At 50.1% G+C, this 23,748-nt stretch overlaps 1 protein-coding gene across 1 annotated transcript; it reads left to right on the forward strand.

The window, feature by feature from the left end:
• Window positions 1-7,554: 7,554 nt before the first annotated feature.
• On the forward strand, window positions 7,555-20,169 carry LOC140719882 (C-type lectin domain family 9 member A-like). Its single transcript, XM_073034808.1, has 7 exons — window positions 7,555-7,621; window positions 8,059-8,130; window positions 10,118-10,234; window positions 11,498-11,662; window positions 18,648-18,790; window positions 19,340-19,401; window positions 19,874-20,169. Exons 1-7 carry the CDS (start codon window positions 7,555-7,557, stop codon window positions 20,067-20,069), a joined length of 822 nt encoding a protein of 273 aa, XP_072890909.1. The 3' UTR covers window positions 20,070-20,169.
• The last annotated feature ends 3,579 nt before the right edge of the window (window positions 20,170-23,748 follow it).

Consider the following 23,748-nt stretch of genomic DNA (forward strand, 5'->3'; position numbering starts at 1 on the left):
AGATCCCACCGTAGGGTAACAGCAAGGACAGGAAGGGACAGATCCCACCGTAGGGTAACGGAAAGCACAGGAAGGGACAGATCCCACCGTAGGGTAACAGCAAGGACAGGGAGGGACAGATCCCACCGTAGGGTAACGGAAACAAGGACAGGAAGGGACAGATCCCACCGTAGGGTAACAGCAAGGATAGGGAGGGACAGATCCCACCGTAGGGTAACGGAAAGCACAGGAAGGGACAGATCCCACCGTAGGGTAACAGCAAGGACAGGGAGGGACAGATCCCACCGTAGGGTAACGGAAAGCACAGGAAGGGACAGATCCCACTGTAGGGTAACGGCAAGGACAGGAAGGGACAGATCCCACCGTAGGGTAACGGCAAGGACAGGAAGGGACGGATCCCACCGTAGGGTAACGGAAAGCACAGGAAGGGTCAGATCCCACCGTAGGGTAACGGCAAGGACGGCCTGACTTACCACACGGAAACAAGGACTGGAAGGGACTGATCCCACCGTAGGATAACGGCAAGGACAGGAAGGGACAGATCCCACCGTAGGGTAACGGCAAGGACAGGGAGTGACAGATCCCACTGTAGGGTAACGGCAAGGACGGCCTGACTTACCACACGGAAACAAGGGCAGGGAGGGACAGATCCCACCGTAGGGTAACTGGAAGGACAGGGAGGGACAGATCCCACCGTAGGGTAACGGAAAGCACAGGAAGGGACAGATCCCACTGTAGGGTAACAGCAAGGACAGGGAGGGACAGATCCCACCGTAGGATAACGGCAAGGACAGGAAGGGACAGATCCCACCGTAGGGTAACGGCAAGGACGGCCTGACTTACCACACGGAAACAAGGACAGGAAGGGACAGATCCCACCGTAGGGTAACGGAAAGCACAGGAAGGGACAGATCCCACCGTAGTGTAACGGAAAGCACAGGAAGGGACAGATCCCACTGTAGGGTAACGGCAAGGACGGCCTGACTTACCACACGGAAACAAGGACAGGAAGGGACAGATCCCACCGTAGGGTAACAGCAAGGACAGGGAGGGACAGATCCCACCGTAGGATAACGGCAAGGACAGGGAGGGACAGATCCCACCGTAGGGTAACGGCAAGGACAGGGAGGGACAGATCCCACCGTAGGGTAACGGCAAGGACAGGGAGGGACAGATCCCACCGTAGGGTAACGGCAAGGACAGGAAGGGACAGATCCCACCGTAGGGTAACAGCAAGGACAGGAAGGGACAGATCCCACCGTAGGGTAACAGCAAGGACAGGAAGGGACAGATCCCACCGTAGGGTAACAGCAAGGACAGGAAGGGACAGATCCCACCGTAGGGTAACAGCAAGGACAGGAAGGGACAGATCCCACCGTAGGGTAACGGAAAGCACAGGAAGGGACAGATCCCACCGTAGGGTAACAGCAAGGACAGGGAGGGACAGATCCCACCGTAGGGTAACGGAAAGCACAGGAAGGGACAGATCCCACTGTAGGGTAACGGCAAGGACAGGAAGGGACAGATCCCACCGTAGGGTAACGGCAAGGACAGGAAGGGACAGATCCCACCGTAGGGTAACGGCAAGGACGGCCTGACTTACCCCACGGAAACAAGGGCAGGGAGGGACTGATCCCACCGTAGGGTAACGGAAAGCACAGGGAGGGACAGATCCCACTGTAGGGTAACGGCAAGGACGGCCTGACGTACCCCACGGAAACAAGGACAGGAAGGGACTGATCGCACCGTAGGGTAAAGGCAAGGACGGCCTGACATACCCCATAGAAGCCGAGGACAGCATACCGACGAGACGAACCAGCCACCACACTCGAACCGAGGGCACTTTCATTGCAGCCACAACATGAGGATCAAGTGCCTGTGATTAAGCCCAACTGAAACAACGGACAGCCATAAGACTTGGAGTCCGGTTTCCACGGAGCGGACCGTGAACTGGAACACGGACTTTACGGACCGGAACATGACATCTTCCTTCCTTTCAAAGAATAAAGCCCCAGCTCCCTTAATCTCTGATCATAATAAATACACTCTAAACAAGGCAGTATCAAGGTAAATCTACTTCGTACCCTTTCCAGTGCTTCCACATCCTTCCCATAGTGAAGCAACGAGAACTGGACAATGTACTCCAATAAACAAACGGAACACAAATCAATAACAGTTCTGCGCCTCTCTCACCTGAGAAATCCCCTCCTTGAAGATTCAAAATATAAACTCACTAACTAACACTCAAATGCGATTTCAAACCCGGGGTCGGACACAGAGTGAATCTCCTTCCACACCGTCTCATCATACACACCGGGGGTCAGACACTGAGTTAATGTCCCTCCACACTGTCCCATTACATATTCACGGGGTCAGATAGAGAGTGAATCTCCTTCCACACCGTCCCATCGCACAATCCCGGGGTCAGATATAGAGTTTAATTCCCTCCACGCCGTCAAATCACACACCTCCGGGGTCAGACACAGTGTCAAGCTCCTGGCCCACCGTTAGTGTTATTTCTGCTCATTTCCACCGGATATTGATCTCTCGGTTCTCAGCTTCTCTACGTCTCTTTGTGTACAGACCGGTCGAGTGGTTTCACACCTCTTTCTCCCAGTTGCTGCAAACTCACCACCCCTCCACAGCCCTCACTCCCCGCCCCCCTCCTCTGTTCCACCAATGGTCTCACACACAGAAACACACAGTTTGAGATTACAGAAACGCTGAATTGCTGGTGAGTGATGAGAGGGGAGAGAGAGAGTGAAGAGGGAAATTCGCGCTTTTTCTGAATCCGTTACTGTGTTATCGGACTGTGAGGCGGCAGATTTACTCTGTGTCTGACCCCGTGAGTGTGTAACAGCGCGGTGTGGACGAGAGTTCACTCTTTGTCTGACCGAGGGAGGGTGCGCTGGGGCGGAGTGGACGACCTTCAATCTGATCCTGACCCCGGGCGTTTGTGGTGGGACCGTGCGCAGGGGAGATTCATTCAGTGCCTAATCCCTCAAATGTATGATCTAACGGTGTGGAGGGAGTTTCACTCTGTGTCTGACCTCAGGACTGTAATGGCATGGGGTGGAGGGAGCTTCACCCTGCATCTGACCACGGGGTTGAGTGATGGGACGGTGTAGGGGGAGCTTCACTCTGTGTCTGATCCCGTATGTGTGTGACGGGACGGTGTGTATGGAGTTTCAGTTCGGACGGATCTTCAGATTACAACTGACGACTGCAATGTGTGATGGGCCTGTGTGAAAGGATCCCTGTTTCTGTGTCTGTCTACCGGCGTATGTAATGGTCTGTGGGGAGAGAGATTCACTGTGCATTGGTCCCATTTTCCAGAACGGACGATGGGGCGAAGCAGCATTGTTTTATCTCTGTCTCAAAGCGTCTTGAAATAAATCCAAAAGAGGAAGAGGTATGTGTGAGCCACACAGAAGATACATACACACCAGACTGAAGCTCCCTCCACTTCATCGAATTTCATAATTCTGGGGTCAGACACAGAGTGAAGCTCCCTCCACATCGTCCCATCACACACTCCCGGGGTCTGAGACAGAGTGATTCCCCTCCACATCGACGCATCACACACTCCCGGGGTCAGTCACAGAGGGAATTTCCCCCCACAGCGTCCCATCACACTCTCCCGGTCTAAGACACAGAGTGAATCTCCCTCCACACCGTTCCATTACACACCTCCGGGGTCAGACACAGAGTGAATCTCCTCCACACCGTCCCATCACACTCTCCCGGTCTAAGGCACAGACTGCGTCTCCCTCCACACCGTTCCATTACACACCTCCGGGGTCAGACACAGGGCCAAGCTCCGAGCTCACCGTTGGTGTTATTTCCACCGGATATCGATCGCTCGGTTCTCAGCAGCTCTACGTCTCTGCGAGTACAGGCCGGCCGTGTGGTTTCACACGCCGTTCTCCCAGTGACTGCAAACTCACCACCCCTCTACAGCCCTCACTCCCCTCCCCCTTCCTCCTCAGCTCTACTTCTGGCCTCACTAATACCTATTACCTCTGAGACAGACACACTGTTCGAGACTGCAGGGACGCTGAAGTGCAGATGATTGGTGAGAGGGGAGCTAGGGACTGAAGGGGTGGGATTCGCTTTCTTTCTGAATCCATTACTGTGTGATCGGACGGTAAGGCGGCAGATTCACTCTGTGTCTGATCCCGTGAGTGTGAGATAAGCCGGTGTGGACGAGAGTTCACTCTTTGTCTGACCGAGGGGCTGTGCGCGGGGGCGGAGTTGACGGACATTCAATCTGATACTGACCCCGTGAGATGGTGGTGGGACAATGCGCAGTGGAGGTTCATTCAGGGTCTAACCCCGCAAGCGTGTGATGGAACGGTGTGGAGGGAAATTCACTCTGTGTCTGACCCCGGGAGTGTGTGATGGAACGGTGTGGAGGGAAATTCACTCTGTGTCTGACCCCGGGAGTGTGTGATGGGACGGTTTGGAGGGAGATTCACTCTGTGTCTGACCCCGGGAGTGTGTGATGGGACGGTGTGGAGGGAGATTCACTCTGTGTCTGACCCCGGGAGTGTGTGATGGGACGGTGTGGAGGGAGATTCACTCTGTGTCTGACCACGGGAGTGTGTGATGGGACGGTGTGGAGGGAGCTTCACTCTGTGTCTGACATCGGGAGTGTGTGTTGTGACCGTGTGGAGGGGATCTTCACTCTGTGTCTGACATCGGGAGTGTGTGATGAACGGTTTGCAGGGAGCTTCACTCTGTATCTGATCCCGGTATTTTTAGATGGGACGGTGTGGACGGAGATTCAGTCTATGACTGACCCCGGGTATGTGTGTGTGGTGAGAGGGAGTGGAGGGAGCTTCTCTTTGTGTCTGACCCCGAAGTATAAAATCGGATGGAATGGAGGGAGCTTCACTCTCGTGTGGATATATTAAACATCTCTCTTTGCCTTTTGAATGTATTTCAAGATGCTTTGAAACAGAGTTAGAACAATGTTGCTTCGCCCCATCGTCTGCTCTGAAAAATAGGGCCAATGAACAGTGAATCTCTCTCCACACGGTCCATTACATAGGCCGGTAGACAGACACAGAAACTGGGATCCTTTCACACAGGCCCATAAGACATTTCAGGCGTCAGTTGTAAAGTGAAGTTCCGTCCGAACCGTCTGATCACACAGACTCGGCGGTTTAGAGTCAGAGAGAAGCTCCTTCTGCAATGTCCCATCAAATAGTCCTGTTGGCAGACATAGAGTGAAGTTCCCAAAACACTCTGCTAAAACACATTATTGTGATCAGACACAGCGTCAAGCTTCCAAAACTCAGCCCCAGCTGATACTAACTGCGCTAAACAGAGTAAAGTTGCTTCCACACCGTCCCATCACACATTCCAAGGGTCAGACACAGAGTGAATCTCCCTCCACACCGTCCCATCACACACTCCGGGGGTCAGACACAGAGTGAATCTCCCTACACATCGTCCCATCACACACTCCCGGGGTCAGACACAGAGTGAATCTCCTTCAACACCGTTCCATCACACAATCCCGGTGTGAGGCACAGAGTGAATCTCCATCCACATCGTCCCATCACACACTCCCGGGGTCAGACACAGAGTGAATCTCCATCCACACCGTCCCATCACACACTCCCGGTGTCAGACACAGAGTGAATCTCCATCCACAGCGTCCCATCACACACTCCCGGGGTCAGACACACAGTGAATCTCCATCCACACCGTCCCATCACACACTCCCGAGGTCAGACACAGTGTGAATCTCCCTCCCCACCGTCCCATCACACACTCCCGTGGTCAGACACAGAGTGAATCTCCCTCCACTCCGTCCCATCACACACTCCCGGGGTCAGACACAGAGTGAATCTCCCTCCACACCGTCCCATCGCACACTCCCAGGGTCAGACACAGAGTGAATCTCCCTCCCCACCGTCCCATCACACACTCCCGGGGTCAGACACAGAGTGAATCTCCCTCCACTCCGTCCCATCACACACTCCCGGGGTCAGACACAGAGTGAATCTCCCTCCCCACCGTCCCATCACACACTCCCGTGGTCAGACACAGAGTGAATCTCCCTCCACTCCGTCCCATCACACACTCCCGGGGTCAGACACAGAGTGAATCTCCCTCCACACCGTCCCATCGCACACTCCCAGGGTCAGACACAGAGTGAATCTCCCTCCCCACCGTCCCATCACACACTCCCGGGGTCAGACACAGAGTGAATCTCCCTCCACTCCGTCCCATCACACACTCCCGGGGTCAGACACAGAGTGAATCTCCCTCTGCACCGCCCACCACACACACCCGGGATCAGACAGAGAGAGAATCTCCCTCTGCACAGTCCCATCACACACTCCCGTTGTCAAACACATTGGTGTGACATCTGCTCATTTCCACCGGATATCGATCTCTCGGTCCTCAGCTTCTCTTACGTCTCTGCGAGTACAGGCAGGTCGTGTGGTTTCACACGACTTTCACCCAGTGACTGCCAACTCACCAGCCCTCCACAGCCTTCACTCCCCTCTCCTTCCCTCCTCAATTCTACCTCTGGTCTCACACACACTTATTATCTCTGAGACAGACACACTGTTGGAGACTACAGGAACGGTGAAGTGCTGGTGATTGATGAGAGAGATAGAGGGAGTGAAGAGGGAGAATCACTCTGTTTCTGAATCCGTTACTGTGCTACCGGACAGTGAGGCGGCTGATACACTCTGTGTCTGTCCCCGGGATGTGTGATGGGCCGTGGCGGAGGAGGCTGCACGAATGTCTGACACCGGGAGTGTTTGTGCCGAGGGCGCTACCTCTCTCTCTCTCTCTCTCTCTCTCTCTCGCTCTCTCTCTGTCTTTCACACATACACACACACACACACACACACACACACACACACACACACACACACACACACACACACACACACACACACACACACACACACACACACACACACACACACACACACCCCACGGTCCAGTGGACCTCGACTTTCCAGGGAACCCAAACACGGCCCGGGCACATTTCAGTCCGGTAACGTTCACTGTGAGCGGGAGAGATGGGAGTAGAGAGGGTGGGAGGACAAAAAGGGAAGTTTGGTGAGGAGGGCAGGGGAGCAAGTGGGACCGGATTAAAAAGGAGAGAGCTGGAGAGAGGAGCGAAATTGAATCTCTCCAACAATCCTTCCTCTCTACCCCCTCTCCCCATTCTCTCCCAGTCCTTGCCCTCCCCTTCATTCAGTGATACCCCTTTCTGACCCCTGTAAATCACGACTCTCTTTCCGCCATACCCTAAACTTCCCCTCACTCCCTCCTCCCTCTGTTTCTCCCCATTCTCACTACTCTTCCCCCCGTCACTCTCTGCGGTCCAGACCACATCCTCTCACACCCTGAATGTCCTTTTCCCAAAGCAATTTCTCCCCCTGCTCTCGGCTCCTCTCTTTATCAGCTGCTCAACTGGAGATTGTTTGTGTCGGACTGATCCCCTTGTCAACACGGGCTTCCTCTGACAACGGTTCCTTCCCCTCGCTGAGCTCAGAGACGCAGAGGATCCTCGACAGGATGAAGGACAGAGGGGCTTTCATGAATGTGAAGTTCACCGAAAAGGACTCACCGTCTCCATCGGGAGGTGAGTGTTGCAGAGAAGGAGTGAGGGAGATTCAATCTCTTTCTAACCCAGGGAGTGTGTGATGGGGGTTTGTGGAGGGAGCTTCACTCTGTCTCTGATCCCGGGAGTGTGGGATGAGAACGCGTGGAGGGAACTTCACTCTGTCTCAGACCCCGGGATTGCTTGATTGCACGGTGTGGAGGTAGATTCACTCTGTGTCTGACCCCGGTAGTGTGTGATGGGTCGGTGTGGAGGTAGATTCACTCTGTGTCTAACACCGGGAGTGTGTGATGGGACTGTGTGGAGGGAGCTTCACTCTGTGTCTGACACCGGGAGTGTGTGATGTGACGTGGTGGAGGGAGAATCACTCTGTGTCAGACCCCGGGAGTGTGTGATGGGACGGTGATGGAAAGGAAACAGCCTTTCCCTGTTTCTGACTCTCACTGTTCTGCCCCCAGATGAACATGATGTATCGTATGTGGAACTTCATTTCAAGACCCTCTCTGTTCCCCGGGTCCGGACGGATAGAGGTCAGTTTCACTTTGTTGGTTTCACTCTGCTGACTGATGTGTCTTTCCTGTTGAGAAATCTCATCGCAAGCGCACTGTTAACCCTAATGATTCCCTGTGAGACAAAGTCAAAGGTAAAGTGTGCGAGACTCGATGAGCTACGAGCTTAATGGGAGGGTCTGTGAGGATGGAGCACTCTGGGAAGGGTCGCAGTGGAGGCAGAGAAACAGACGGGGCGGTATAGTGGGAGGCCTGTGGAACGGGATGAGGAGTTTTTCTGGGTGTGGTCGCTGCAGAGAACGCCATGAGATTTTTTGTGTGGTGGGAGTACCGTGAGAAGCGGTTAAACTAGGGGCGCTGAGGAAGGAGAGCTGTGCAAGGAAGGGCAGAGGCAATTTCAGTGAGGAACGTGAACTTTGTAAAATGTGCACAACACGCTCCCCGTTCTATCCCCACTCTCATCACTCGCTCTGCTTTCTCTCCACTGCCTCCCTTTTCTCCGCCATCTCTCACATGCTAATCTCTCATCCGCTTTTCTTGCTTTTTCGTCCACTTTTTCCTTTCTCTCACCCTCAATCTCACGCTCTCTCCCCTTCCCCAACCATTCTCTTTCTTTTACACAACTCTTCCTTTCTACGGCTCCAGATCTCTCTGTTGCCATTTCCCCTCTATCTACTTCTCTTTCACCACTCTCCCCTTTCCCACACTCTCTGCCGTCTCTCTTTCACACTCCTCCTCTGTAACGCTCTCTACAGACGAGCACCTTGATTGTCTAATTTTCCAAGCACGTGAATTCATACACTAAATACCTTGTGTCCACACCGGATAACTCACCCTGACCTTCCATGCACGGTCAGAGAACAGAAAATATATCACCACGTGAAAGGGAGCTTCTACTGCTGGTCACGTGTTTCCTTGTAAAGGGCTGGTCCTGTCTCACGAGCCTAATTGAGTTTTATTGAAGAGGTAACGAAATAAATTGATGCTCGTAGGGCGGTAGATGTGGTCTACATGTATTTAGTCAGGAATTTGACAAGGTCCCCACGAGAGACTCATCCAGAAAGTCATGACGCATGGGATCAGTAGAACCTTGGTTGCTTGGATAAAAAATTGTCTTACAGGAAGAAAGCAGAGGGTGGTAGTGGAAGGGATGTGTTCTGCCTGGAGGTCGGTGACTAGTGGAGTGCCGGAAGGATCTATCCTGAGGCCCCTGCTCTTTATGATTTTTATAAATGACCTTGATGATGAGGCAGAAGGATGGGTGAGTACGTTTGCGGATGGCACGCAGATTGGAGGAGCTGTGGATGGAGCTCTAGGTTGTTGAAGGTTACAAGAAGATATAGACAGGATGCAGAGCTGGGCAGAAAAGTGGCAGATGGAGTTCAATCCGAATAAGTGTGAGGTGATGCATTCTGGAAGGACAAACCAGAATGCTGAGTACGGGGTTAATGGTCGGCTACATAAGAGTGTCGATGAACAGTGGGATCTTAGGTTTCAAATCCATACATCCCTCAAGGTCTCTGCACAGGTTGATAGGGTAGTTAAGATGGACTATGGGATTCTGGACTTCATTAATAGTGGGATTGAGTTCAAGAGCAGAGAGGTCATGTTGCAACTCTACAAATCTCTGGTGAGACCGGACTTAGAGTACTCAGTTCAATTCTGTTCACCTCATTATAGGAAGGGTGTGGAAGCTATGGAGAGGTTGCAGAGGAGAATTACCATGATGTCGGCTGGATTGGAAAACAGGTTTTATGAGGCAAGGTTAGCAGAGGTGGGAATTTTCTCTTTGGAGCGCAGTAGGATGAGAAGGGATGATAGATATTGACAAGATTATGAGAGACATAGATTGGGTGGATAGCTGGTACCTGTTTCCCAGGGTACCAATAGCAAACATGTCTTCTCCCACTGTGGCCCATGATTGGATGGCGGGGTAGACGCGATTGCCCGAATGACCTCCTTCTGCTACTATATCTTATGATCTCATGGTCTTGTGGTCTCTCCACAGCTGCGCATGAACAGCAGTCGAAAGTGAAGATCGGAAATATACCGTACCGTCTGATCTGCCTACTCTGCCTAGTTACGTCCGCCTTCATCGTGATCGTGGTCCGTCTCTCGATCTATGGTGAGTGGAACGGGCTCCGGGTGGAGTCAGACCACAAATAAACAGAGTGAAATGAATTGTTACTGTAAAACACCACAGTGACACCGACACATCCCTTACCGTGATTCAAACACGGCCTTTACCGTAACACAATCAAGACGCGTCCTCACACCGACACGCTGTTCACCAGAACAACAATAATCCTTTCACCGCAGCACTGTCACGACCTTCAACGAGGTGGGGGATTATATGGGAGGCAGGGTTTGAGGGTCGGCTCAACATTGTGGGTAGAAGGGCCTGTAATGTTCTGTACTATTCTATGCTCTATGTTCTATATTCTATGAGACATGGATACACTGTTAACCACAACACTGACACGACCATCGCCGTGAATCACACATGGCAGTTACACTGACCACAACAGAACCCTCGTGGTAACATCGACATGCCCCTGACTGTCTCACTGATTAACTCCTCAAAGCAAAACCGAAACACGCCTCACAGTGACAGCGACACACTCTTCACCGTGACAATGAGGTACCGTACACCGTGACACCTTCACGCTCCTCAACGTGATCCGCTCTGCACCGCATTGTGACAAAGACTCACACGTCACTGTAACACCCTTTACCGGGACAGTATCGCCGTCAACATTACGCCGATGTACCGCTCACTGAGGAAATTACCCGCACCTCACACGGACAAATGAAAACCCCTGAACGTGAACCCCTGAACCCCTAAATTCACAATGACACCGACATAGTACTCTCCGTGACACCGTCACACAGCTCAGCGTTACACTCTCAAACACTGCTTGGCCATGACATGTCTCTCAACGTGAAACACATACATACGTGAGAACAGTACACCATGACTCAGATGCTCCACCCACCGTGATCCCACAAACCCCTCACTCTGACATTTCCCTCGCCTTGACGTCGAGATACACTTCATTGTGATCTGGCACGCCTTTCGCCGGGGCACAGAAACACCTATCACAGTGACACGGACACGTCCCTCGCAACAATTTTGACATGCCCCGCACGATACTGACGCAGACCCCCACTGCAACGTCAAGAAAATCTTCATCAGGGCATTGATATACCCTGCAGCGTGACACATACACGCCCCTCACGGTGGCGCCGACGCCTCTCACTGTGCCGCCAGATTATCCTTCACTGTGACACCCTTCACCGGGACACTGACACAACACTCTCTGTGACCCGTTCGGCGCTGACTCACGTGTCACTGTAAACGCTAAACATCCTTCACCATCTCTCTCAGTATCACAGATTCGTCAGTCTGAGGAAACCTGCCACCGAAACTACCATGAGTTAAACTCAACCCTTCAATCCAGGCTTTCTGCGCTCAAGTCTAATCTATCCGTTTATAAACAAATACACAGCGATCTCCGTCACCAGTTCTGTAAATTTTTGACCAGCAGAAGAGGTGAGGCATCATCCCCCTCTTTCACCCGCTCCTCATCTCAGGGCAGGCATGGAGAGAGGATGCGTCATTCTGTGCTTGACATCGGGAGTGTGTGAAGAGATGGTATGGAGGGTAATTCTCTCTGTGTTTGACCCGGTGAGTGTGTGATTGGAATGCGTGGAGGAAGTTTCACTCTATCAATGTATCCAGGAAATTGTGATGGGACGTTCAGAAGGTGGATTCACTCTGGGTCTGACCACGGGGTTGTGAGACGTAACATTACAGCTTCACTCGATGTCTCACTCCGGGAATGTCTGATGGGACGGTATGGATCCACCTTCACTCTGTGTCTGACAGCGGGATTGTGTGATGGGACAGTGCCCAGAGAGATTCACCCCATCTCTGACCCTTGAAGTGTGTTATGGCACCGTGGACAGAGAGTTTCACTGAGAATCCGGGACTGTGTGACGGGATGGTCATTCTATTTGTCACCCGCTTGTGTGATCGGATGTTGTGGAGGGAGTCTGACCACGTGGCTGTGCCATGGAACCTTGTTGGAGAATCCTTGCTTTCTGTGAGAACACAGGGTAGCGCGATGAGTGGGTGCAGAGATAGCCTAACTCTGTGGCTCGCCAGGAAGTGTGTAATGGGACGTAAGGAGGGAGATTCACATTGTATTAAACTCGGAATTGTGTGATGGGACCGTGTGCAGGCAACTACTCTCTGTGTCTGACACTTTGCTCTGTGTTGTGTTGAGAAGCTGTGGAGGGAGAATCACTCTCCCTCTGACGTTTGTCGAGTGTGCTGAGGGAGTTCCTTTCTGTGTCTGACCGCTGGAGTGTGTGTGGCGGCCGTGGAGAGTGCGATTCACACTGAGCCTGACCAAGGCTGTGTTTTTGGACTTTGTGGAAGGATCTAAATTCTGTTGTCTGACCGCAGGAGTGTGTGATGAGACGGTGTGGAAAGAGTAATACTGAGCATCTGACCCGGGATCAGAGTGACGGGACGGTGTGCTGCAAACTTCATCACACATCTGAAAGCTGAAATGTGTGATGAGGCTAGGGAGAGAGAGATTCATTCTTGTCTCACCCAGGCAGTGTGAGTCGAGGCTTTGTACAGGGAGCTAATCTCTGTGTTTGACCCCGAGAGTGTGTTACAGATGGTTGTCGACTGGAACTTCTCTCAGTGTCTGATCCTGGGAGTGTGCAGGGAGCTTCACTCCATGTCTGAACCTAGGGTGTGTGATGAGTCCGTGGAGAGAGAGACTCTGTCTGCGTCTGGTCATATAACCATATAACAATTACAGCACGGAAACAGGCCATCTAGGGCCTTCTGGTCCGTGCCGACCGCTTACTCTCACCTTGTCCCACCGACCTGCACTCAACCCATAACCCTCCATCCCTTTCCTGCCCATATACGTATCCAATTTTACTTTAAATTACAATACCGAACCTGTCTCTACCACTTCGACTGGAAGCTCGTTCTACACAGCTACCAATCTCTGAGTAAAGAAATTCCCCCTCGTGTTACCCCTAAACTTTTGCCCCTGAGCTCTCAACACATGTCCTCTTGTTTGAATCTCCACTACTCTCAATTGGAAAAAGCCGATCCACATCAACACAATCTCTCCCCCTCATAATTTTAAATACCTCTGTCAAGTTCCTCCTCAACCTTCTACGCTCCAAATAATAAAGACATAACTTGTTCAACCATCCCCTGCAACTTAGGTGCTGAATCCCACGTAACATTCTAGTAAATCTTCCCTGTACTCTCTCTATTTTGTTGACATCCTTCTTATAATTTGGTAACCAGAACTGTACACAATTCTCCAAATTCACCCTTACCATTGCCTTGTACAATTTTAACATTACATCCCAACTCCTATACTCAGTGCTCTGATTTAAAAAGGCCAGCATACCAAAAGCTTTCTTCACCATCCTACCCACATGAAATTCCTCTTTCAGCGAACTATGCACCATTATTCCTAGATCACTCTGTTCTACTGCATTCTTCAATGCCCTACCATTTACCATGTATGTCCTACTTGGATTATTCCTGCCAAAATTTAGCACCTCGCACTTATCAGCATTAAACTCCATCTGCCATTCTTCAGCCCACTCTTCTAAATGGCCTAAATCTCTCTGCAAGCTTTGAAAACCTACTTCATTATCCACAACGCCAACTACCTTAGTATCATCTGCATATTTACCAATCCAATTTATCACCCCCTCATCCCGATCATTAAAGTATATGACAAGCAACATTGGACCCAGTACTGATCCCTGAGGCACACCACTAGTCACCGGCCTCCAACCTGACAAACAGTTATCTACCACTACTCTCTGGAATCTCCCATCCAGCTACTGTTGAATCAATTTTACTGCTTCAATATTCATACCAAACGATTGATCCTTCCTAACTAAACATCCGTGCGGAACCTTGTCAAAGGCCATACTGAAATCCATATAGACAACATCCACTGCTTTACCCTTGTCAACTTTCCTCGTAACCTCTTCAAAAAATCAGTAAGATTTGTCAAACAGCACAAATCCATGCTGACTGTTCCTAATCAGACACTCTCTATCGAGATAATTATATATACCATCTCTAAGAATACTTCCCATTAATTTACCCACCACTGACATCAAACTGTCAGACCTATATTTGCTAGATTTTCTCTTAGAACCCTTTTAAAACAAAAGAACCGCATAGGCAATACGTCAATCCTCCGGCACCATTCCCGTTTCTAATGACATTTGAAATATTTCTGTCAGACCCCCAGCTATTTCCACACTAACTTCCCTCAAGATCCTAGGGAATATCCTATCAGCACCCGGATATTCATCCACTTTTACATTCCTTAAAAGCGCCAGTACTTCCTCCACTTTAATCGTCACAGTTTCCATAACTTCCCTATTTGTTTCCCTTACCTTACACAATTCAATATCCTTCTCCTTAGAGAATAACGAAGAAAACAAATTATTCAAAATCTCCCAAATCTCTTTAGCCTCCACACATAGCTGTCCACTCTGATTCACTAAAGGAACAATTTTATCCCTCACTATCCTTTTGCTATTACGACAACTGTAGAAACCCTTTGGATTTATTTTCATCTTACTTGCCAAAGTAACCTCGTACCTTCTTTCAGGTTTTCTAATTTCATTCTTAAGATTCTTCTTATCTTCTTTATATTCCCAGAGCACCTCATTTACGCCATGCTGCCTATATTTATTGTAGATATCTCTCTTTTTCTTAACCAAGTTTCCAATATCAATAGAAAACCATGCCTCTCTCAAACTTTTAACCTTTCCTTTCAACCTAACAGAAACGTAAAAATTCTTTACCCTCAAAATTTTACCGTTAAATGACCGCCATTTCTCTACACAATCCTTCCTATAAAAGAAATTGTCCCACTCTCTTGTTTTAATCCTTTCGCATCTCCTCAAAGATAGTCTTTCTCCAATCAAAAATCTCGACCCTGGGTCCAGTCCTATCCTTCTCCATAATTATATTGAAACTAATGTCATTGTGATCACTGCAACTGAAGTACTCCCAAACACATACCCCCCTCACCTGACCTATTTCATTCACTAACAGAAGATCTAACACTACCCCTTCTCTCTTCTGTACCTCTATGTATTGCTGTAAAAAACTATCCTGCACACATTTTACAAACTCCAACCCCATCCAGCCATTTACAGAATGGGCTTTCCAGTTTAGGTGTGGAAAATTAAAAACCCCCACTATCACAACTTCGTGCTTACTACAAATATCTGCTATCTCCTTACAAATGTTCTCCTACATTTCCAGCTCTCCATTAAGTGGCAACTAATACACCCCTGTAAGTGTTACTAATCCCTTTCACATTCCTCAATTCCACCCAAATAGTCTCCCTAGACGATCCCTCTCATCTATACTGCCAGCGCAACGCTGTTATATTTTCCCTCACAAGCAACGCAACACTCTTGTCCCTCCGATTCTATCACACCTGAAGCAACGAAATCCAGGAATATTTAGTTGCCAATCACATATCTCCTGCAACCATGTTTCACTAATAGCTACAACATCATATTTCCAGGTAACAATACATGCTCTAAGCTCATCCAATTTTCTTACAATGCTCCCAGCATTAAAATAAATGTATTTAAGAAATTCTACACCTCTTCCGTTCTGTTTATCTCTGACAGTACAAAGAGCTTTATTGTCTTCTTTTTCTTCCTTCTCCCATACATCTGTTCCTACACTGTGGTTCCCACTCCCCGATTGTATTAGTATAAATCCGCTGGATCCTCTCTAGCAAACCTACCCGCAAGATGTAAACCGTCCCGCCGGAACAGGTCCCACCTTCCCTGGAAAACTGCCCATTTACCTATAAATTTGAAGCCCTCCCTCCTGCACCATGTCTTCAACCAAGTGTTGATCTGCACTATCTTACTATTTCTAAACCCATCTGCACATGGCACTGGTAGCAATCCTGAGATTGCTATCCTGGAGATCCTGTCCTTTAACTTGGCACCTAGCTCCCTAAACTCACCTTTCAGGATCTCCTCACTCTTCCTACACACGTCATTGGTCCCTACATGGACCACGACATTTGGCTGCTCACACTCCCTCTTGAGAATACTGAGAACTCCATCCGAGATACCGCGGACCCTGGCAGCACGGAGGCAACAGGCCATCCGGGATTCTCGATCTCTTTTACAGAACCTCCTATCTGTCCCACTAACTATCGAATCCCCTATCACTACTGCTCTCCTCTTTTCCCTCCTTCCCTTCTGAGCTGAGAGTCCAGTCTCGGTGCCAGAATCGCAACCACTGCAACTAGATCCCGGTAGGTCGTCCCACCAACAGTATCCAAAATGTATACTTATTGTTGATGGGAACGGCCAAAGGGATGCACTGCTCTTCCTGTCTATTCCCCTTCCCGCTCCTGACACTCACCCAACTGCCTGTCTCCTGATTCCTAGGGGTCACTATCTCCCTGAAACTCCTGTCTATTTCTGCTTCTGCTTCCCGAATGATCAGAAGTTCATCCGGCTCCAGTTCCCTAACACGGTTTGTCAGGAGATGCAACTCCATGCACCTTTTGCATGTGTAATCAGCAGGGACAACAGTGCTCGCCCTGAGTCAGCCTCTGCTCTGTACTTAAATTCTCCCGCTGCCTCAAAGGACGACTTTCACGCGCTTGCGCAGTTGTGTCCCGTTCAAACCTCGCCTCTGCCTGTTCTTGCCGAAGCCTGATTGAGCCAAAGCCGACCCAATCTGCCTCAGTCCACTCCGAGTATTGCCGCTGTATATGGCGGTCTTTCATTTAAAACTTTAGCGCGCTACGTCACGCTACGAATTTTCTTCCCATCCCGGGTCAGACACAGAGTGAATCTCCCTCCACACCGTCCCATCACGCACTCCCGGGGTCAGACACAGAGTGAATCTCCCTCCACACCGTCCCATCACACACTCCCGAGGTCAGACACAGAGTGAATCTCCCTCCACACCGTCCCATCACACACTCCCGAGGTCAGACACAGAGTGAATCTCCCTCCACACCGTCCCATCACGCACTCCCGGGGTCAGACACAGAGTGAATCTCCCTCCACACCGTCCCATCACACACTCCCGAGGTCAGACACAGAGTGAATCTCCCTCCACACCGTCCCATCACGCACTCCCGGGGTCAGACACAGAGTGAATCTCCCTCCACACCGTCCCTTCACACACTCCCGGGGTCAGACACAGAGTGAATCTCCCTCCACACCGTCCCATCACACATTCCCGGGGTCAGACAAAGAGTGAATCTCTCTCCACACCCGGTCCCATCACACACTCCCGGGGTCAGACACAGAGTGAATCTCCCTCCACACCGTCCCATCACACATTCCCGGGGTCAGACACAGAGTGAATCTCCCTCCACACCGTCCCATCACACACTCACGGGGTCAGACACAGAGTGAATATCCCTCCACACCGTCCCATCACACACTCCTGCGGTTCGATACACAGTTAAGCTCCTTCCACACCGTCCCATCACCCAGTACTGGGCTCAGAGAAGTGTGAAGCTCCCTCCGCACCGTCCCAAAACACACTCCCTGGGTCAGGCACAGAGTAAAACCCCTTCCGCACCATCCCACACACACCCGGGGTAAGACACAGTGTGAATCTCCTTCCACACCGTCCCATCACACTTTTCCAGTGTCAGACACAGAGTGAAATTCCCTCCACGCCGTCCCACCACACACTTCTGGGTTAAAATACAGAGTGAAGACCCTTCCGCACCGTCCCATCACACCCTCCTGGGCTCAGACAACAGTGAATTTCCCTCCACACCGTCCCATCACACACTCCCGGGGCAGACACAGACCGATCTCCCACCGCCAGGCGGAGGCAGGAGTGAGCTGATAGGTAACTGGAGGGGGAGGCATAGTGAACATGGGATAAGGGAAGGGAGGGGGAGGTAATTACCGGAAGTTAGACAATTCAAGGTAGCTTCATCCTGTGTCTGACCCTGGAAAGTGTGAATGGACAATGTGGAAATAGCGTCCCCTACTGTCTGATCTCGGGAGTCCGTGATGCGGCAGGTCGGATACTGAATTATTTCAATTTGCGTTTGACTCTGACTGTGTGAAGAGATGATGTAGACGGACGACTAGAATGAGTGACTTGACTGTGTGGAGTGAGTTTCGGTCTGCGTTCTATCCCAGAAGAGTGTGATAGGACGGTGCAGATGGAGTTTCACATCGACCCCGGGAGTGTGTGATGGGACAGTGTGGAGGGAGATTCACTCTGTGTCTGATCCCGGGAGTGTGTGATGGGACAGTGTGGAGGGAGATTCACTCTGTGTCTGACCCCGGGAGTGTGTGATGGGACGGTGTGGAGGGAGATTCACTCTGTGTCTGACTCCAAGAGTGTGTGATGGGACGGTGTGGAGGGATTTTAACTTTTTCTGATCCCAGTTGATGCATCGGGATTTATGGAGGGAGATTCACGGTTTATTGTTCCTGAGTTGCAGAGACAACATGTCCCCAGGAATGGATCAAAAATGAAGACAGTTGTTATTTCATATCGACGTTTGGAGCATCTTATGATGGAGCGAGGCAAAATTGTTCAGAACTTGATTCAAGGCTCCTCGAAATAAATTCAAGCGAGGAAAAGGTATGTCTTACCGCGAGAAGAGATATCAATAATCTAGAGGCCGCGGGGTGAGACAGACACTGAATCTCCCTTCACACAATACCACCACACACTCCAGGTGTGAGACACAGAATGAAGCTCCTTCCACACCGTCCCACCACACACTCGTTGAGTCAGACACAGAGTAAAGCTCCTTCCACACCGTCCCACCACACACTCGTTGAGTCAGACACAGAGTGAATCTCCCTCCACACCGTCCAATCACACACTCCAGGTGTGAGACACAGAATGAAGCTTCTTCCACACCGTCCCATCACACAATCACGGGGTCAGACAGAGAATCAAGATCCCTCCACACCGTCTCATCGCCCACTCCCGGGGTCAGACACAGAGTGAATCTCCCTCCACACCGTCCCATCACACACTCCCGGGGTCAGACACAGAGTTAAACTCAGACCTCAGTTCGGAGCTCAGACGCTGTGTGATTCCCTCTCTGTACCTTCCCTTCACATGGATATGCATTGTTAGAGTCTGGTTCTAAACATTAACTGAAGGGATTTAATTTCACAGAAGTTTGTTTCCAACGCTGTCCAACGATACGTAACATACTGGATTGGAAAATGCGCAGACAGGTGAGGTTTGGACTGTTGCAGCTCTGTGGTGTGGAAGTGGGTCACTGGGATTAGTTTGAAGACTGAAACAATGTCGTGGGGAGAAAATCGGGCAGTGGGATTAGTCTGAGCTCTGACACAGATCTGTGGGGAGAGAGCGAGTCAGTGAGATCAGTTTGGAGAAAGACAGGATTGTGGGGAGAGTGGGACAGTGGGATTAGTTTATTCACTGACTCAGGGTTGGCGGGAGAGAGTGATGCAGCGGGATTAATTTGGGAGCTGATTCGGGATTGTAGGGGAGAGCGGTGTAATGGGATTCGGACGGCGATGGACCCGGGGCTGAGGGGAGAGCGCAGGATCATAGGATAAGTTTAGAGTCTGACAACGGGCTGTGGAGAGAGGCGCAGTTTAGTGGGATGAGTTTGGCGACGGTCTCCGGTTGCCTGCTTGATCTGTTTTGTCTCTGTTGAAATTGTCTAACCCTTTGTAACAGGAATGTGGCCTCTGATCTTCTGTACGAGTTAAACTATGAAACGCCCACCTGCAGTCAGTGCGGATCGAATTACCGTTACAGTTGCAAAGGTAATTTCAGATTCATCTGCGAGAAGACGGCATATTTGTACCCGGATATTCCTGAAGAGGTCCGAGGTCTCTGTCAACTGCCTTTCCGGCCGACTTCAATCAAGTGACTTCACCCCACTTCTCCCCATTCAATCTACACCCTCACTCCCCCATCCTTTCATCCCCTCCCACCCTATCTTCCCCTCCTTTCTACCCCAGTCTCCTCCTCTACTCGCATCTCCATTCACCCCCTACTCTCCCTCTCCCCACCTAGACCACTCTTCTCCCCTCCCTGCCCCAAACTCGCCCGCTCTCCCCATTTACTCCTCCTTTCTACTCACTCCTCTTTTCACTCTGCCCTTCTTCTCACCAACTCATTCCGCTTCTCCCCATGTATCTCTGTCTCTTACCCCAATCCCTGCCACTCCTCTCTCGGTTCTCTCCACCCACTCTCACCTCAATGCTGTGCATACTAGCTCTCGATGCCCCAACCAAGGGGAATAAAGGCTGGGTATTCACCCTATCAGTGCCTCCCCTGGCTTCATACCCACGCTCCAAAGAACAAAGTCCCATCCTTCTTGTCTCTTCTCCATAACTCTGACCCTCGAGTCCCGGCAACATCCTCGTAAATCTCCCCCCGCACTCCTTCCATCTCAGTGGCGTCTTTCCTACAGGAGGGCGACCAGAACTGAACACCGTACTCTAAGCGGGGCCTCACCGACCTTTCCTGCAACTACAACGTGACTTCAGTGCGGTGCAAAGATGTAAAATTAACGTAAATCGGGGAAGTTAATAAATACTGCAAAAAGGTGAATACGGAGGGAGTGTTTAAGTGTTCAGGGAAAGTTCTCAATCTGATGGCGGAGGGGAAGCAACTGTTTGTAAATTGTTGAGTTTTCAGGCTCCTGTACCTCCTCCCCGATGGTACCGATGAGCACAGGGTATTTCCCGGCGGGAGGGGTCCTCGCTGATGGATGTGGTCTTCCCGAGCCATTCCTTCTTGAACATGTCCTCGATGGAGGGGTGGTTTGTGCCCGTGAAGGGGTTGGCTGAGCCTAGAACCCTCGGCAGCCTCTGGTGACCCTCTGCGTTGCAGCCTCCACACCAGGCGGCGATGCGACAAGTCAGAACGCTCTCCACAGTACATCCGGAGAAATTCGCGAGTCTTCAATGACAGACCACACTCCCTCAAACTCCTAACACTTTAATACGTTTTGTAACGAAAGATATAACCATAAAACTATATAACAATTACAGCAGGGAAACAGGCCATCTCGGCCCTTCTAGTCCGTGCCTAACGCTTACTCTCACCTAGTCCCACCGACCTGCACTCAGCCCATAACCCTCCATTTCTTTCCTGTCCATATTGTCATTTCTTTAAATGCCTATACCATTTCTACTGGAAGCTCGTTCCACACAGCTACTACTCTCTAAGTATAGAAATTTCCGCTCTTGTTGCCCCTACACTTTTGCCCCCTAACTTTCAACTCATGTCCCCTTGTTTGAATCTCCCCTACTCTCAATGGAAAAAGCCTATCCGCATCAACTCTATCTATCCCCCTCATAATTTTAAATGCCTTTATCAAGTCCCCCCTCAACATTATACGCTTCAAAGTATAAAGACCTAACTTGTTCAACCTTTCTCTGTGACTTAGGTGGTGAAACTCAGGAAACATTCTAGTAAATCTCCTGTGTACTCTCTCTATTTTCTTGACATCTTTCCTATAATTCGGTGAACAGAACTGTGCACAATACTCCAAATTTAACCTCACCATTGCCTTGTACAATTTTAACATTACATTCCAACTCCGATACTCAGTGCTCTGATTTATAAAGGCCAGCGTAGCAAAAGCTTTCTTCACCACCCTATCCACATGAGATTCCACCTTCAGGGAACTATGCACCATTATTCTTAGATCACTCTGTTCAACCGCATTCCTCAATGCACTCCAATTTACCATGTATGTACTATTTTGAGTAGTCCCACCAAAATGTAGCACCCCACACTTATCAGCATTAAACTCCATCTGCCATCTTTCAGCCCTCTCGTCTAACTGGCTTCAATCCCTCTGCAAGCTTTGAAAACCTTCTTCACTGTCCACTATACCTCCAATCGTTGTATCATAAGCAAATGTGCTGATCCAATTTGCCACATTATCATCCAGATCATTGATATAAATGACAAATAACAATGGAACAAGCACTTATCCCTGTGGCACACCACTAGTCACAGGCCTCCACTCAGAGTCGCAATCCTCCACTACCACTCTCTGGCTTCTTCCATTGAGCCAATGTCTGATCTAATTTACTACCTCTCCATGTATACCTAGCGATTGAATCTTCCTAACTAACCTCTCATGCGGGATTTGTCAACGGCCTTACTGAAGTCCATGTATACAACATCCACTGCCTTCCCTTCATCCACTTTCCCGGTAAATTCCTCGAAAAACTCTAATAGATTGGTTAAGCATGACCTACCACGCACAAAGCCATGCTGACTGTTTCTAATATGCACCTGTCTATTCAAATACTTGTAGATCCTATCTCTTAGTATTCCTTCCAATAATTTACCTACTACCGATGTCAAACTTACCGGCCTATAATTTCCTGGTTTACTTTTTGAGCCTTTTTTAAACAATGGAACTACATGAGCTATCCTCCAATCCTCCGGCACCTGACCCGTGGATATTGACATTTCAAATATTTCTGCCAGGGCCCCTGCAATTTCAACACTAGTCTCCCTCAAGGTCCGAGGGAAAACCCTGTCAGGTTCCGGGGATTTATCTGCTCTGATTTGCCTCAAGACAGAAAGCACCTGCTCCTCTTTAATCTGTATAAGTTCCCTTGTACAAACACAGAGTTAAGCTCCCTCTTCCTCGTCAAATCACACACTCGCGTTTCCGACATTGGCTTCAGATCCTCCCTTCACAATCACATCATTTAACTCTATTCGCGTGGATTGTTGGCTGGCCTGTAATATAGCCCCATGAGCATGGTCATGCATTTCTCATTCCGCATTCTGTTCTGACGCCTCTCAGCCTTCGCCGCTCCATAGCAAAGAAGCAAAAACTTTCTGATCTCTGCTTATAGACTGTGCTCTCGATTCGTGGCAGCATCCTAGTGAATCCCTTCTGTATCCTCTCCAAAGACACCCACACTCTTCCTGTAACGGGGCGACCAGAAATGAATTAGGGAACTCGGAAACGTCAAGCCCAGTCCCAACTCCCATCTACTTTGTTGGTCAGTTTCTCGGCACCCCAATCTTGTTCACTGAAGTCGCTCTCTCCTTCAACGCCTCCATCTATTCACTGTCTGGTCCTTTCCCCTCTACACTGAGGCTGAACAGCGCTTCCGCTCCAACTTGCGATGAACAGCAGAAAACAGCCTGACCGGATCCACACTTGGCAGTTCACTCCTGACCCCAATAAAGCTGGTCTTTCTCAAATTCGGAAACTAAACTCAACGTCACACTTATCCATTTCCATAATGACCATTTACCTAATGGCATCACCATCACTAGATGCAAAGTCGTCCCGTACACAAACTTCTGTCCCTTGCCTTGTCCCATTCCGCAGTAGGAGATCAAGTATTGCACTCCCTCGATGGGACTTTAAACGTCCTGATTCGGGCAACTTTCTTGCAAACGCTTGACAAACTATCCCACTGGTCCTTTCACAGTATGGGACTCACAGTCAATTCCTGCTAAAATCACCCAAGATCACAGCGATATGCTTCTTTCAACAGTCTGCGACCTCTTACAGGTTTGTTCCTCTAAACTCCCAGGACTGTTGCCCCATGAACGAGTTC

Source organism: Hemitrygon akajei, unplaced genomic scaffold (assembly GCF_048418815.1).
Source record: "Hemitrygon akajei unplaced genomic scaffold, sHemAka1.3 Scf000033, whole genome shotgun sequence".
In the NCBI taxonomy this organism is placed as follows: domain Eukaryota; kingdom Metazoa; phylum Chordata; class Chondrichthyes; order Myliobatiformes; family Dasyatidae; genus Hemitrygon; species Hemitrygon akajei.

Excerpts from the sequence above, each read along its gene's own strand:
- LOC140719882 (XM_073034808.1), top strand. The coding sequence starts at position 7,555 with ATGAAGGACAGAGGGGCTTTCATGAATGTGAAGTTCACCGAAAAGGAC. Across the intron at positions 8,131-10,117 it reads CCGGGTCCGGACGGATAGAG|CTGCGCATGAACAGCAGTCG; the intron begins GTCAGTTTCACT and ends GTCTCTCCACAG. Across the intron at positions 11,663-18,647 it reads ATTTTTGACCAGCAGAAGAG|AGACAACATGTCCCCAGGAA; the intron begins GTGAGGCATCAT and ends CCTGAGTTGCAG.